At 36.9% G+C, this 15,642-nt stretch overlaps 1 protein-coding gene across 1 annotated transcript in view; it reads right to left on the reverse strand.

Moving 5' to 3' along the window:
* Positions 1-5,005, reverse strand: part of LOC120081770 (GTP-binding protein At3g49725, chloroplastic) — a 60,805-nt gene extending 55,800 nt beyond the window's left edge. Inside the window, exon 1 of the mRNA XM_039036941.2 lies at positions 4,460-5,005. Within this exon, the coding sequence (XP_038892869.1) occupies positions 4,460-4,856 (397 nt within the window). The 5' untranslated portion in view covers positions 4,857-5,005. The remainder of the gene's footprint in view (positions 1-4,459) is intronic.
* Positions 5,006-15,642: the final 10,637 nt, after the last annotated feature.

The raw sequence follows: 15,642 nt of genomic DNA on the forward strand, positions 1-15,642 counted from the left end.
TAAACAACCGAATGCCACAGGAGCTGAAAACAACACTCCCAAGAGATTCAAATACTTATCAGCGAGCAACTTTGGGCAAATGTTTTCGATGTGGACAGCAAGGCCACCTCTCTAATGAGTGCCCCCAACGAAGAACATTGGCAATCCAAGAAGAAGATGCCTTTGATGAAACCGACTTTGATGAAGATAACATGGATGACCTTGCTTATATTCAACTGGTCGATGGTGACCAACTTTCGTGTGTTCTTCATCCTCAACGGCATGCTCTCTTCTGCACTCAGTGCACAATCAATGGGAGAGTATGTCAAGTGATTATAGATAGTGGGAGCACCGAGAATATTGTCTCCAAGAAGCTTGTTTCTGCTCTAAATCTCACAATTGAACCACATCCAAATCCGTATAAAGTAAACTGGATTACAAAGAAGGGAGAAACTGTTGTCAAGGAAATTTGCACAGAGCCTTTGTCTATAGGCAACCTAAACCAAGATCAAATTGTATGCGATGTCCTCGAGATGGATGTGTAAAAAATTCTCTTGGGATGCCTAATATGACAACAAGGCATTCCACAATGGTCGAGACAAAACATATGAATTCAATTGGATTGGTAAAAAAGCAGTTCTCCTTCCACTCGGAAAGCAAATTACTATAGGTCCACAAGCAAGGTACCCTCTACCAGAGCTCGACCGGTGGTGATCAAAGGAGCCCCGACACTAGCCCGGATGGAAATCTCTCCTAAGATGTTAGCCAAGACGTGGCAGCTAGAAGACCAAGGGTTTTAGGTTGACTTTCAAAGCCCTAAGGATTCCGCGAGAGGACGGAGAGTTAGTGGTTACAAAGACCATAGCAGAACTCCAACTAGAGCTCCACCAGTTACAACGAGAGTTTGATGATGTATTCAATATGCCAAATGGGTTACCTCCCGTGCGACAGATAGATCATCGCATTCAGCTAAAAACGAATACTGATTCAATCAACGTAAGACCCTAACGTTGCATGTGCAAAAGACAGAAATCGAAAGATTGATTAATGAAATGATGGCGTCGAGGATTATACGACCGAGCGTTAGTCCATTTTTCAGCCCAATGATCTTAGTGAAGAAGAAAGACGGGAGTTGGCGTTTCTGTGTGGACTACCGGGCGTTGAATTGTGCCACGGTGTCGAACAAGTTCCCTATTCCTATGATTGGCGAGCTGCTGGACGAGCTATATGACGCACAGATTTTTCGAAAATAGACTTAAAATCGAGGTACCATCAGATAATAGTGCGGCAAGAGGATGTGAAAAAGACAACATTTCGAACGCACGAGGATCACTATGAGTTTCTCGTCATGCCGCTTGGTTTGACCAACACACCAGCAACGTTTTAGGCACTAATGAACCAGGTTTTTCACCCCTACCTTCTAGATTTTTACTCGTTTTCTTTGATGACATTCTTGTATACAGCATTGATATGGCCACGCATTTGGAACACCTAACGATGGTTTTTCGGTTCCTTTGTGAGCATTATTTGTATGCTAATAAAAAGAAGTGCCAATTTGCGAAGGATCGGATTGAGTAAGGTCATTGGGTGTCGGCTAGAGGGGTCAAAGCAGATAAGGAAAAAATTTGTGCCATGGTGCAATGGCCCATTCCGCGTAATGTGAAGGAACGTTAGGGATTTCTAGGCTTGACCGGTTATAACAGGCATTTCGTGACGAACTATGGAGCTATTGCCACACCGTTGACGAGGTTGACAAAAGAGAATGGGTTTGTCTGATCCGACGAGACCACGCAGGCATTTGAATCGTTGAAAAAAGCCATGATCACCTTGCCGGTGTTAGCACTCCCAGATTCCAGTGTACCGTTTGAGATTGAAATGGACACCTCCAGAACCGAGTTAGGGGCCATTTTGTCCCAAAATAAAAGGTCCATAGCCTTCTTTAGCCAAAGCTTATCGTCGGCGGCCGGAGAAAAGTCTACGTACCGAGAATTGATGACCATTGTGTTGGCAATGGAAAAATGGCATCATTACTTGTTGGGTCATCACTTTACGGTGTAAATTGATCAAAAGGCGCTCAGACATATATTAGAATAGCAGGAAATCCCACCAGGAGTTCAGAAGTGGGTCACGAAATTGATGGGATACGACTTTGAGATCCTTCATCGGGCAGGGCCTGAAAACAAGGTTGCAAATGCCTTATTCCAAATACCCGACGAGGCCCAATTGAATATCATTTTTGTTCCTTCCCTGATTGACTTGAGTGTGGTGAATAAAGAGGTGTCGGGGGATTCAAAACTGAAGGCCATTTTCGATCGAGTGTCTGAGGATAGTGATAGTGTGCCACAATATACAGCGCGCCAAGGAAAGTTGTTTTGCTAGGAACATTTGGTTCTTTCTTGGAATTTCTGTTTATTGCCCACGATACTCCATACCTTCCATGACTCGGTTATTGGGGGACACTCGGGGTACTTGCAAACATACAAACAACTATCTGTTGAATTGTATTGGGATGGAATGAAATCGGATGTGAAGAAGTATGTGGCAAAGTGCGCAATCTGTCAAAGGAATAAAACACAGTCCTTGTCTCCCCCGGGTTATTGCAGCCTCTACCCATTCCCAGTCACACGTGGGAAGATATTTCCATGGACTTCATGGAGGGCCTCCCTCGCTCGAAGGGGTACGACGTTGTTTTTGTCATGGTGGACCGGTTGAGCAAATATGCCCACTTCATCACCTTGTCCCATCCGTACTCTGCAAAAATCGTGGCCACTCTGTTTGTGAAAAAAGTGGTGCGACACCATGGTTATCCCAGGTCAATTGTGTCGGATTGGGATCGGGTATTTCTCAATCATTTTTCGGAAGGAGCTTTTTCAAATGCAACATTTGAAGTGCAATACGGCATACCACCCCCAAATGGACAAACAACGGAGGTAGTCAATAAGAGTTTGGAACTCCATTTGCATTGTTTGTGCAGCGAGAAACCAAAATCCTAGAGTGATAGCTTGTTGTGGGTAGAATTTTGGTACAACACAACATATGCTTCGCTTAAGACTACTTACTCCTTATCAAGTACTATAAGGCCAATCCCCACCACCAATTATATCCTACGAGCAGTTTGAAAAATAGTGAATTACTCAGTTGAGCAATGGTCACAAACCAGAGACAAGACCTAGCGGCCGTAAAAGACAACCCGATTCACGCACAAAATCAAATGAAGAAATTTGCTAATGCCCACCACGGCGATGTGGTTTTTGACATAGGAGATTGGGTTTATCTGAAGATTCGGCCCTACCACCAGAAATCATTGGCTAAGAAATGTGGTGAGAAACTGGCCCCCAAATTTTTTGGTCCTTTCCGTGTCATGAGCCGTGTTGAAGAGCTTGCTTATTTATTGGATCTTTCGTCCATGACCCAAATCCATCCGGTCTTCCATGTCTCTCAGTTGAAGAAGGCAATCGACAACCACCACATCATGCAGCATGATCTCTCCCTTTTGAATGATGAATTAGAATGGGTCTTGGAGCCGAGCAAAGTGTCACAGATGCACTGGAATGAGGCTGAACAGGAGTGGGAATGCCTTGTAGAGTGGAAGGGGCAGGTTGATCATGAAGCTACTTAGGAGTCCCATGCGTTATTCCGACAGCAATTCCCAGATTTCCACCTTGAGAACAAGGGGGCTCTTCTAAATAGGGGTAATGCTAGGCCATCCATTAAGAACATGTATAGAAGAACGGGTAAAAAGGGATTTGCACCCCAAATAGAGGGTAGTTGGTTGTGGTCCCACGTTGTACTTGTTGCAAAGGAATGTTGGTATTTCTATTTTTGTTTTGGCTAGGGTTAGTTATCTTGTTTTCTGTGTAGGAACATTAGTTCACTGTGGAGAGAACAGCCCTCTTAGTTGGTTGTGTTGCGTAGTGTTCTTATCTTGTTGTGTAGTCAAACTCATTTCCCCTGTGTTTGGCTTATTACCATATCTAAATATTAAATGGTAAGGAAGAAACCTTACATAATATAAGGGTTGTATGATTACTCTCTTTTATATCTTCCGGAAACCCATCAACAAACCTAGCTAATGGTTCTCGACATCAACTAGGTTATTTTTGGCACAAATCTATGGAACTCTTCTGAATAATCAGCTACAATCTTAGTCCATTGGTTGTAATGTTGATACTGGTAGGAATCAATTCTTCATCAACTTTAGCATCTTCTAACTAATGGAATGCTTGCCATACCATTGTCGATTAGTCCCCGTGTCTTTTTAAATCAAATTTAACATAGCTAGGAAGAATCCTAAAATAACAAGACCTGATTGAGGCTATAAATATTGAAGTGACTAATAAAACATGTGGGAGGAAGGACCCAATTCCAATTTCTACAAGTATTTCACTGGCAGTTAGATAAATAGTGCAATTTATAAGCAAAGAACGAACAGAAAGAAAAGGGTGATTCCTGCAACAGAATTCACATCTCTTTGACTCACCAGCCCGGGCCCCTCTTGCAGAAGGATTTTGAACTACGACGTGAGGGGGTATGTCCTTGTCGAAGAAATCAATATGAAAATACCCATCTCGTTGTTCTTCTAGAGAATTTGCAAGACACAAAGCCTCGTTTAGCTTTGCTTGCAGAAATGCATTAGGACGAAGACGAGGTTGAACCACGAAGAGTTTCGGCGGAGCTGTTGGGTCTCTATTGAAAAGGGAAACAACGTCGTAGCTACCTTCCTTCTGTTTGGATAAGTGGGAGAATGGCGAAGAGAGAATCGAAATCCAAGGAGCCAACAGCCTGGTTGGAGAATTAGATGGCAGTAGATAGCTTGTTGAGGCGGAACAAACAGTGGATACGTAATGGGCGAGAGGCTTGATGATGATTCTCAACATTTGGAAGAATCAGTCGTACGATCTCCTTTCACCAGTATCCACACCTTCGGTGTCGCTAAGTTGCTCTGCCCAGAGTTGCCTTTGCGCTCGCTTAGAGCATGTTCCAAAACTATTCGATCGTACATGGTAAGATTTTTACCCTACCTAAAACCGGGAGATAACCCAGATTGAATTTCATGGGAGGTGGTCGGTCGGTTTATTAGGGTGACTTGGTGCAGAAAAAATATTAAAATATTTAGGGAAAAAAAAACAACAAAAAAAAAATTTGTTAGAACAATTTAGTAGGATCACAATGTAACAACACGATTTTTCAAGATCTCTAGTTGGATTATTACTACCATGCATAAAATTTTGAACCAAAACTAGTCGATCGTGTAAACTCAAAAATAAAGATTTTCTAAATAAATAAAATTTCATTAGAATATTCTAAAGTTTTCTATAACAAAGTTTAGTTCGAGATCCCTAAAACATTGAAAATAAATAAATACATTCGAATTTAAAACATTAAAAACTTCTTAAAAACATGACATTAAGCGGAAACATGATCACTAGTCCCAAGACCTTGTCACGGATCCTCTCATCATGCGCTCGGTACATTCGTTCCTTTACCTGAAAAAAATATAGAGAAAACGATGAGTATTAGAATACTTAGTGTGACGACCCGAGTTCATGAGGGTATATGAATTAACCGATATCACATCCGAATGAGAGGAATCCTGAGAACATGGAAGTATGAATAAGAAAGGCTTAAAATAATTAAAAGTTACTACCTATACCAACAAGATGTACCTTGGCTCAATCATAAGAACTTCAAAGCATGCCGAAAGATTCAGTGTTACAATTCCTTCTTTAAAAGTGGTTTATTATTATTATTACTAAAAATTAAATTTAATAATAAACATTAATATATGTATGTATGTATGTGTGTGTCATAACTACTTTATCATATAATATATATTAAACTATATATTATATCAAATATAACATATAACATATAGTTCAATATTGTATCCAATACAATATAACTTATGGTTTAATTCTCTCAATAACGATATTTAATATAAATCTCATTATATTAAATTTAATTATATGAATCCAATTCACATAATTAATATTTGAATCATATTCAAATATTAAATTTCTCTCAAATAAATACTTAATAGTATAATGTATCAAATACATTATAGTAATTATATCATATATATAATTAAAATTTAATTAATTATATCATATATAATTAATTCCCTCAATTAACCTGAACAATTCAAATTAATCTAAAAACTTATTCTCATTAAATCTCGTTGAGCTACCGAGGGGACCTCGTGAACCTATAGCTTGAAGCTCTAAAGGTACATGAATAATTAATTAAACTCTTTAATTAAATTATTCATCGTCCGTTAACTATCGGAAATTCTACTAAAAACCGACAATTGCACTCTTCGCACACCAGATACATTTCTGTGTCCATTGGATATAACCAATCAATAATACAACGAACCTTCACAAATTGCTCATAAGTACAACTGAACCAAAATTACAGTTTTGCGTCTGTAGTTACATCTAACTCCTTAAGTATCATTGATCCCTCTAATGAACAATAAATCATAGTCTAACTATGACCAAACCCCTCCCAGGCCAGGAGAGGGTGTGACGCCACAATGTTCAAGCCCCGGAATCAGCCTTAAGGGAGTAATTTATCTACTTGCCCCAACATTGGGGAATGAGTGAATTCCTTCTTATGTAGTTATGTTCCCGGCTCCCCAATCAGACAAATCCCCAAAATAGTAGACTTGTTGAGTCGACAATCTAGGCACTCTCACTCATATAAAAAAAATGACCGATTTCATAGGCAGGAGTTCACAACTCACTCAGGATTCAGGTCATGTTAACTATGGTCATCCTGGTGAAATGTAAGTCTCTATTATGAACAACGTTATATAATGAGACTAAACATTTCGTGGTCTAGTCTTATACAAACTCCTTTGTATAGAATATCCCGCTCACATGTCTCTATATGAATGATTAGGATCAGATCATTTGTAGATTTTACAACAATTATAACATCTATAGAGCAGGTCATACTCGTAGTGTCACCAGGATAAGGTATCCAACCTTGTCCATTTACTACAGCTCATTTAGGTTATTACTTAAACATGATCCACCCATATGTCTCTACATATATATTTAAACTATAAGATAACCTTGGATGTTAGTTTATTGATTTGTGGTTAATGCAACTAAATTTGATAGAAAACATCATATATTTTATTACATAAATAAAATGTTTGTACAATACAATTACAATCTATAGGATCCTATGAGATTTAGGACATCAACCCCAACACAAATCCTTAGAGTCATACATGAGCATGTAGTCCCTCGTTCTCAAAATATACTTAAGGATGTTCTCGACAACAATCCAATGACTATATCTAGGTTAGACTGGAATCTACTAACTATTTCGACTGCAAAGCATATGTCGGGGCATGTGCACAACGTGACGTACATTCAGCTCCCCTACTGATGCATATGAATTCTTTTCATATTCTTAATCTCTTGAGATGTTTTAGAACATTGTTCCTTAGACAAATGAATTCCATGTCTAAAAAGTATTAAACCTCTTTTGGAATCATGCATGTTATATCTTGACAACGTTTTGTCAATATAAGATGCTTAAGATAGTGCTAGCATTTTATTCTTGCGATTTCAAACTATTTGGATCCCAAGAACATATTGTGCATCTCTTAAATCTTTCATTTGAAATTGTGATGTTGGTCATCTCTTTCGTCGGCAAGGAATCCAATTTCATTCCCAATGAGAAGGATATCATCAACATAAAGTACCAGAAAAGCTACAGTCTTGTTGACTATTTTCTTGTAAACACAAGGTTCTTCAACATTCTGTTCAAAGTCATAAGATTTGATCACAGTGTCAAATCTTATATTCCAGGACCGAGATGCTTATTTTAACTCATAAATGGATCTTTTAAGCTTGCAAATCTTCTACTTTTGACCCCGTTCAATGAACCCTTATGGTTGAAACATATAAATACTTTCTTCAAGATAACCCTTCAAGAAGGTTGTCTTGACATCCATTTGTCATATTTCATAATCATAAAAAGCAGCGATAGTTAAAAGTATTCTAATATATTTAATCATGGCACCAGGAGAGAAGGTTTCTTCATAGTCTACCCTTTCTTTTTGGGTAAAACCTTTTGCCACGAGTCTAGCTTTGTAGGTTTGTACCTTACTAGTTTGGTCTCGTTTTCTCTTGTAGATCCACTTACAACCAATAGGTTTTACCCCATCTGATTGATCTACAAGTTCTCAAACATAATTGAAGTACATAGATGATAACTTGTAGAAATACAAGTTATTGTCTCTTGAAAGTTCGAACAATCAGAATTCTTAATGATAAAATCTCTTCTTTCTTAAAGGAAAACACATAGAATCCTTCAAACATAATTAACCTTTACAAAAACATTCTTTTTGATAAAATTGCGTCACTAACACATCTTATCATAGGATTTCAGTAAATTTTACTAAGTGTCGCAGGCGGAACTAACGCAAAGGCATGCATTTGAAGAATTCTAACGCAGAGCAGATACATTAGTTCGAGCTATTCCTGTCAAATCACCACTTGCAAGTATGGGTATCTGAATGTCGGTGTCTGAAAAGCAACTGAAATTGCAGGCGGCTGACCAGGGTATGGGAATTAATGATATCATTTTCGAGGTTGATGTCCTAAAGTCTCGTGTCCTGTAGTTTGTAAACAGTATATATGAATACCTGTGATTATTAATATATGATATTTACTTCACATCTTGTTGTTTTGCTCATTTATTTGTTTTATTTGCTTTACCACAAACAAATAAACATAAAATCCCTGGTTATCTGTATGTGACTCAAGTATGTATGTGGTGACATACAAGTGGATCATGTATTGAGTGATAACCAAAATGGTTTGTAGTATATGGATATAGGAGGGAAACCTTATCTTGGTAATACTACGGATGCGGCGCGCTTTGTGGAATGGTCACAAGTGTTGTGACTTGCCACAAATGATCTGATCCTGATCATTTGTGCTGGGGACATGTGAGCGGGGCATCCTATACAAAGAGTTTATATAAGACCTAACCACGAAGTGTTAATGTCTTGTTATATAACACCGTTCATGACAGAGACTTCACTTCACTAGGATGACCATAGGTAACATGACCTCAATCCATAGTGGGTTGGGAACTCCTACCATTGAGGGTGGTCATTTGATTTGTATGGGTGCGAGTGGTCATGTCTCTGATTCAAACCTACCATTTTGGGGATACGTCTAATTTGGGAGTGGGAACTCAACTACACAAGATGAAATTCACTCCTTCCCTGAGGCAGGGGTAAGTAGATAGATGGCTCCCTTAAGGGCTGATTCCGGGGCTTGAACGATGTGACACCACACACCTTCTCTTGGCCCGAGAGGTGTTCACACATAGTTGGACTATGTTGTATTGTTTGTTAGAGGAATCAATGGTACTTAAGGAGTGAGATGTAACTATAGGGGCAAAACGGTAAATTGGTTCAGCTGTACTTATAAGCATCTGTGAAGGGTCATCGTACTCATGATTGGTTATATCCAATGGACACAGAAATATATTCGTGGTAAAAATAGTTCAACTGTTGGTCTTTAGTGGAATCACTGACAATTAACAGATGGTGAATCTCGTGGCTAAAGAGTTTAGTTAGCCATTTACGTACCGTTGGAACTTCGAGCCACAGGTCTATTAGGTCACCTGGGTAGCTTGGATAAATTCGAGAACCAGTGTTTGGGTTAATTTGAAATATCCAAATTGACAAAAGGAAGTACAATATATGATATAATTGGAATGATTAATTATATATGATATAATTGGCTAAATGTATGAGATACATTATTTTGGAGAAAATTAGATATAAATATGATTTATATCAAGTAGAGGAAAAATACTATAGTAGATATATGATATCAAAATCTAGGATATAAATATAATATGATTATATTTATTAAATAAATTAATTGATTAATTATTTAATGATTAACCAATTATTTCACGTATGAACGTGGGAACGTGGGGGCCACGAAGGTTAAGATAACCGGCGAGTTGAAATATGAAAATAGTTTTCATTTTGAGTTTTTTTAATTCATTTGTGCAATCGATATCACGTGCCCCAAAAAAAACCGTGAAAGAGCGATCGCCGAGAGCCTATACGATAGATTCTCATTCGTCTAAACGATCGTCTAGTTCACGCGTTCCCTAAACGATCGTATACCATTTTCCTAAACGATCATCCAATTTTTCCTAAATGGTCGTGTAGTTCTATTATACGATAACAGAGTTCTTCTTGTGCGCGCTTGTCGTCTACACGATACCCTTTCCTTCGTCCTCTACCAAACTCACCAGAGCCCACACTTTGGGTTTTTGACGCTAAGGATACCTGGGTTTCCCTGGTGGTTGTGTTGTCCCTGAAGCCTTGTTCATGTACGTTCGTATCGTGCAGTAACAGTCGAGAGACTCGTCGGGTGCTGGTAGATCGGTGGAGTTTTCCACTACTGTGGGTTCACACAAACGAAGAATGTCTTCCTCTGGTATGAACCCCTTTTACTATGTTTTATTGTATTCTGAGCATGTTGTTGATGAGTTTAATATGCATAATTATTAGTATAGAATGTATATCGTTTATGTTTCGGTCACTGTGAAATCGGAGCGATCTAAGCCTACTCATGGAACTCTCGTATTGAGATCCTTCAGTCATATCACAAGTTGCTGAGGGAAAACGCCTATAAATAGAAAACTTGCAACCGAAAAATTCAGCATATACCATAGAGAGCATAGTATTATTGGGAATGTTCTAGAATTCGCAGTTCGTAAATTTCGTGTTAAACACTCTATTTATCAATAAATATTATCGAGTATCTTATTCGATAAAGTTGTTGATATTGCATTCTATTATGAAAATCCAATAAACATATCGATGGCTATAGTATAAATACTTTAACTCTATGAAGTGACACAAACAGGATCAAGTTAATAATATATAGCCTAAATGGTCTATAAGTATATGGATGAAATTGGATATCTCATCCCAGTAACACTATTGGATGCGACCAATTTTGTATAGGTAATATAAATGATGTGATCCACAGATCATTCACGTAGAGACATATGAGCGGGGACATTTATGCAATGAGTTTTCATAAAGACTGAACCATGAAATAGTCACTTTTCTTTATAACGACCGTTTATTGTTAAAACTGACTATTTCACAATAAAGTAACCTAGGATAACTCGATCTTAATCCTGAGCTAGCGATGAACTCTTGTTTATTCAGGATTGTCCTTTGATTTGCATGGCTGAGAGTAGTCCAACAACACTGCTCAATAAGCCTTCCATTTTAGGGATAAGACTGGATAAATAATTGGGGATGTAGTCTTGCGAGATGAAATTCACTCTTACCCGTTTTAGGATTAGCAGATAGGTTGTTCTCTTAAGTGTTGAATCCTGGTATTGAACAATCAAGGCTCCGCCCTCTCATGGTAGGGAGGGACATGATTCATAAGTGGTGTTATGAATCATTTGTTCATTAGAAGGTCAGTGAAGATGTATTTACAGGGTTAAAACGATAATTTTGAGACAGTTGTAAATACGAATGACCTGTGAATGATCGACTTACTAATTATGGTTAACATGGACAGAAACACATCTACAGTGAGGAGAGTGCAACTATCGAGCTATAGTGGTGTGTCTTGATGGTTAACGAAAAGTAATTCATTCGGTTTAAAGAGTTTAACCAATTGATTACAAATCGTTGGAGCTCATGATCTGTAGGTTCAATAGGTCCCTCTACTAGTTCATAAATTGGAACAACAAATTGAGTATTAATTGGATGAATTTTGAATTTAGGGTTATGAATTTGAAATGTTCAAATTTAGTTTTAGGGTTTGCAATTAATTGTATATGATGCAATTAAAAATGTTTAATTTAGATGAAATTAAAATGAGAATGGAGAATCAATTAATATTTAAATTATGATTTAAATATTGATTATATGAATTTGAATCATATTGGTAAAATTTATTTTTTATTAATTTAATATTAAAGATATTAAATTAATTAAATTAGTTTATTTAAAGTAATTTTGAATTAAATTTTATAAAACTAAATTTTAAATCAAATAGTTTTATTTAAAAAGAAAAATCAATTTCATTGAAATTGATTTAAGTTAGTGGATTTTTCCCAAAATTGGAAAAATCCACTACATCACTCTGGTGCTTTATCACCACATTCCACCATGAGTTCTTCAATCAATACCAAGTAGGAGTTACCCTACATGCAGCATGCTCTAATGCATGAAGTGAGTCTATATAATGAAGCTTTATGCATGAAATTTAGGGAGATCTCTGAGATTTTTATCCAAGTTGCTACAAAACTAAAAACCCTAACACCCTCTCTCAAGTTCATCTTCAATTTAGCTTCTTTATAGTGTTTCCACCATATATTTCTTCTTAAGTATAATGGAGAAGATCTTGTTGATGGTTTATCTGAAGAATCCAGCTCAAACTTGTGAAGATTCTACTGAAATCGTGAAGAGAACTACAAAGGTAATGTCTTATTCAAACCCTCTTATGAAAAACTCATGAGTAGCATGTTTAAAACTCAAATTAAGTTTAGTTTAAGTGCTTATTGATTCTGAATTCTTTCGTTGCATGTTATATTACTCCTTCAAGTATAACATAGAAAGAGCTTAGAATAGAGTAGTGTTGCTGCTACAAGAAGATCACAGGAGGAAAAGAACCATCACTATTGTTCATCAAGGAGAATTGAAAAGAACCAAGCTCGAGAGAGAACTTTTCTTCATTTATTTAACAAATTGGATGTACACACATTAAGATCAAGCTAAAGAGAACAAGAAATTGAACTCTGCGGCTTGACTTTTTTCTTTTTACTTTATTTCCATTCATCATTCATGCAATTAAGTGTGTTATTGTAAAGATAATTTCAATCATTATAAAATCGTGCATTTAATCCATTCACTTGCCACTACTTACAATCTACCGTGTTAAATGCATTTGTGACTTTGTGCCTGCTAAAATTCTAAAAGCGTTAATCATTTAGATCATTTGGTTGAAGTTATCTCAGCTAAACTATTCGAGAGAATAGGATAGCTAGAAACGCATTAAGTCATAATGCATAGTAGTTTTAGAGAAAAAGATACTTGTGGTTCACTGTTTTCTGTATCCAACGTATGCACCCTAAAGATAGGAACATGTGGCATTTGCATTGAGAAATATTAAATGATTAGATAGACAGAAACCCAACGCATTGACATACACCTGATTGTAAACACGTATCCTTCATCTTCATTCTTACCCCCTCTTTCTTGTCCATCTTACTTGGATCAACGCATTCACTTATCATTTAGCACCGTTCCTTCATTGAATTTTATATTTCACTTGAACTTGTTTTCTTCTTGTACGCATGTCGTTAAAGTAGTGAAACTTTTTCAACATTTATTTAGAACCCCTCTACATCAATGCAACGCAAGACTTGCATTAGTCTGACCTAAATCCCTAGACTTACCAGGAATCTGAATGAGATTTATACTTGGATCTATCTCAGGTAAAGCTTGTACGCATGCATCATCCATTCTTCTCACCTAGAGAAGCCATTCACCATTCATCTTCATTCACATAGATCTTATCTTCCATTTCTACTCATTATACACTTTTAGCACACATCACGAAACCACGAACAATAGACTTCATGTTAAGGTCCATAGCTTTTATCCATTGATCTCTACCTATATTTTCCATTGCTTGTATAAAAGTCAATGGATCCTCTAAGCCATCATCAGGTATGATGGCTTGAGTTTCTGTTAAACCCATATATCGGTCAGGCTGTTGAACAACCATCCCACTACGTCAAGGCATTCTCAATTCATGAGAAGAATGTGATGGACCAATTTCATTAACAACTTTTGTTGAAGAACTAGTTTGATCAACAACTTTTGTTGATTTATCTATAGACTCTCTAGATATCTCATTTAATACCAGTTTACTGCGAGGTTGATGCTTTCTAATGTGATATTCTTCTAAGAATGTAGCATTTGTTGATACAAGTATTTTGTCTTCTTAATGATCATAAAATAGACCACCTTTTGTTTCTTTATGGTATCCTACAAATAAGCATATTTTTTTTAACATCGTTCTAATTTCTTAGGATTTTGCATCAACACATGTATCAGATATCCCCAGATTCTGAATGACATAAATTACCTTTACGTCCTCTTTACAACTCGTAAGGTGTTTCTGAAACACTTTTTGAGGGAACCATGTTCAAAATATATATAGCAGTCTGCACTGCATACCCTTAAAAGGACTGAGGTAACTGAACATAACTCAGGATCAGACCATCTATGACAAGTTACAACACTTGTGATCATTCCATAAAGCGGGCCGCATCCATAGCGTTACCAGGATAAGGTTTCCCTCCTATATCCATATACTACAGACCATTTTGGTTATCACTCAAGATACGATCCACTTGTATGTCACCACATACATGCTTAAGTTACATACTGATAACCAGGGATTTTATGTTTATTGGTTTGTGGTAAAGCAAATAAAACAAACAACTGAGCAAAAACAAGAAGTGAAGTAAAATATCATATATTATACAACACACACGTTCGTACAAACTGTTTACAAACTACAGGACACGAGACTTTAGGGCATCAACCCCAACACTTCTTTCATGCGGGAATTATAAACGTATTTTATAGTATCATGTCGTACTGATGAGGACGACTGTCTAAACATCCCTTGTAACGAATCCATGATCTCCCGAGCGGTGACCATGGTTTCATGCTTTTTAGTAAGCACATCAAATATGCTTGCTAAAATGTAGGCTCAGACCTTTTCATTAGCCCTGACCCATATGTTAGAGGTGTTCATGGGTTGAGTTGAAAGACTTTTTAGACCCAACCCAATTGTTCGAGTTTTAAATTTCTTCAACCCAAATAACCCTTATTAAAAAATGAACCCAATCCAACCCAACCATGAAATATTTGGGTTGGGTTGGTTCGGGTTAATCGGGTCATTTACTTAAAACTTTGTTCTAAAAGAAGCAAAAGATAAATATGTAAAAATCTAATTTAATTATTTTCATATATTGAATTAAGATTAACAACTCAATTTCAATTTATATGGTAAAAAATTTCTTTCTAAAATGCAAAGAAACTATTTTAAGAGTTGTTGAAAAATAAATTATTAAAAAAATATTGGAATTAAATAAAATTAAAATCAATATATGTATAAATAATTAGGTTATAAATCATAAAAAAAAAATATATTTTAAAGTCAATAATAAATTCGGGTTGGTTTGGGTTATATTAGGTGAATCCATAAACCAACCAAATCCATAAAATTTTCATTTATTTGAACCCAACCCAACCCAAATGAGTTTATAACCCAACCCAAACTGCACGGGTTGGGTTGGGTTAATCGATTTTTTCGGGTCATCGGATTTTTTGAACGCCCCTACCATCTGTCATAGGCATCCCGAACATTTCGGTTTGCATTTGAACTGGGAAGAGGAGGACATTCCTCCGTTAATACGAACCCCAGGTCATCAACAAGTAGTATCATATTTATGTTTGATTTCCAGTTCGAGTAACACTCGCCATTGAATTTACTGGAAGCTAAAAATTGAATTATCGAGTTCGACATGCTGAAATATAAACAAATTCTATGAGAAAATTAC

Source organism: Benincasa hispida, chromosome 1 (assembly GCF_027475165.1).
Source record: "Benincasa hispida cultivar pf3 chromosome 1, pf3_genome.v1.1, whole genome shotgun sequence".
Taxonomy (NCBI): Eukaryota; Viridiplantae; Streptophyta; class Magnoliopsida; order Cucurbitales; family Cucurbitaceae; genus Benincasa; species Benincasa hispida.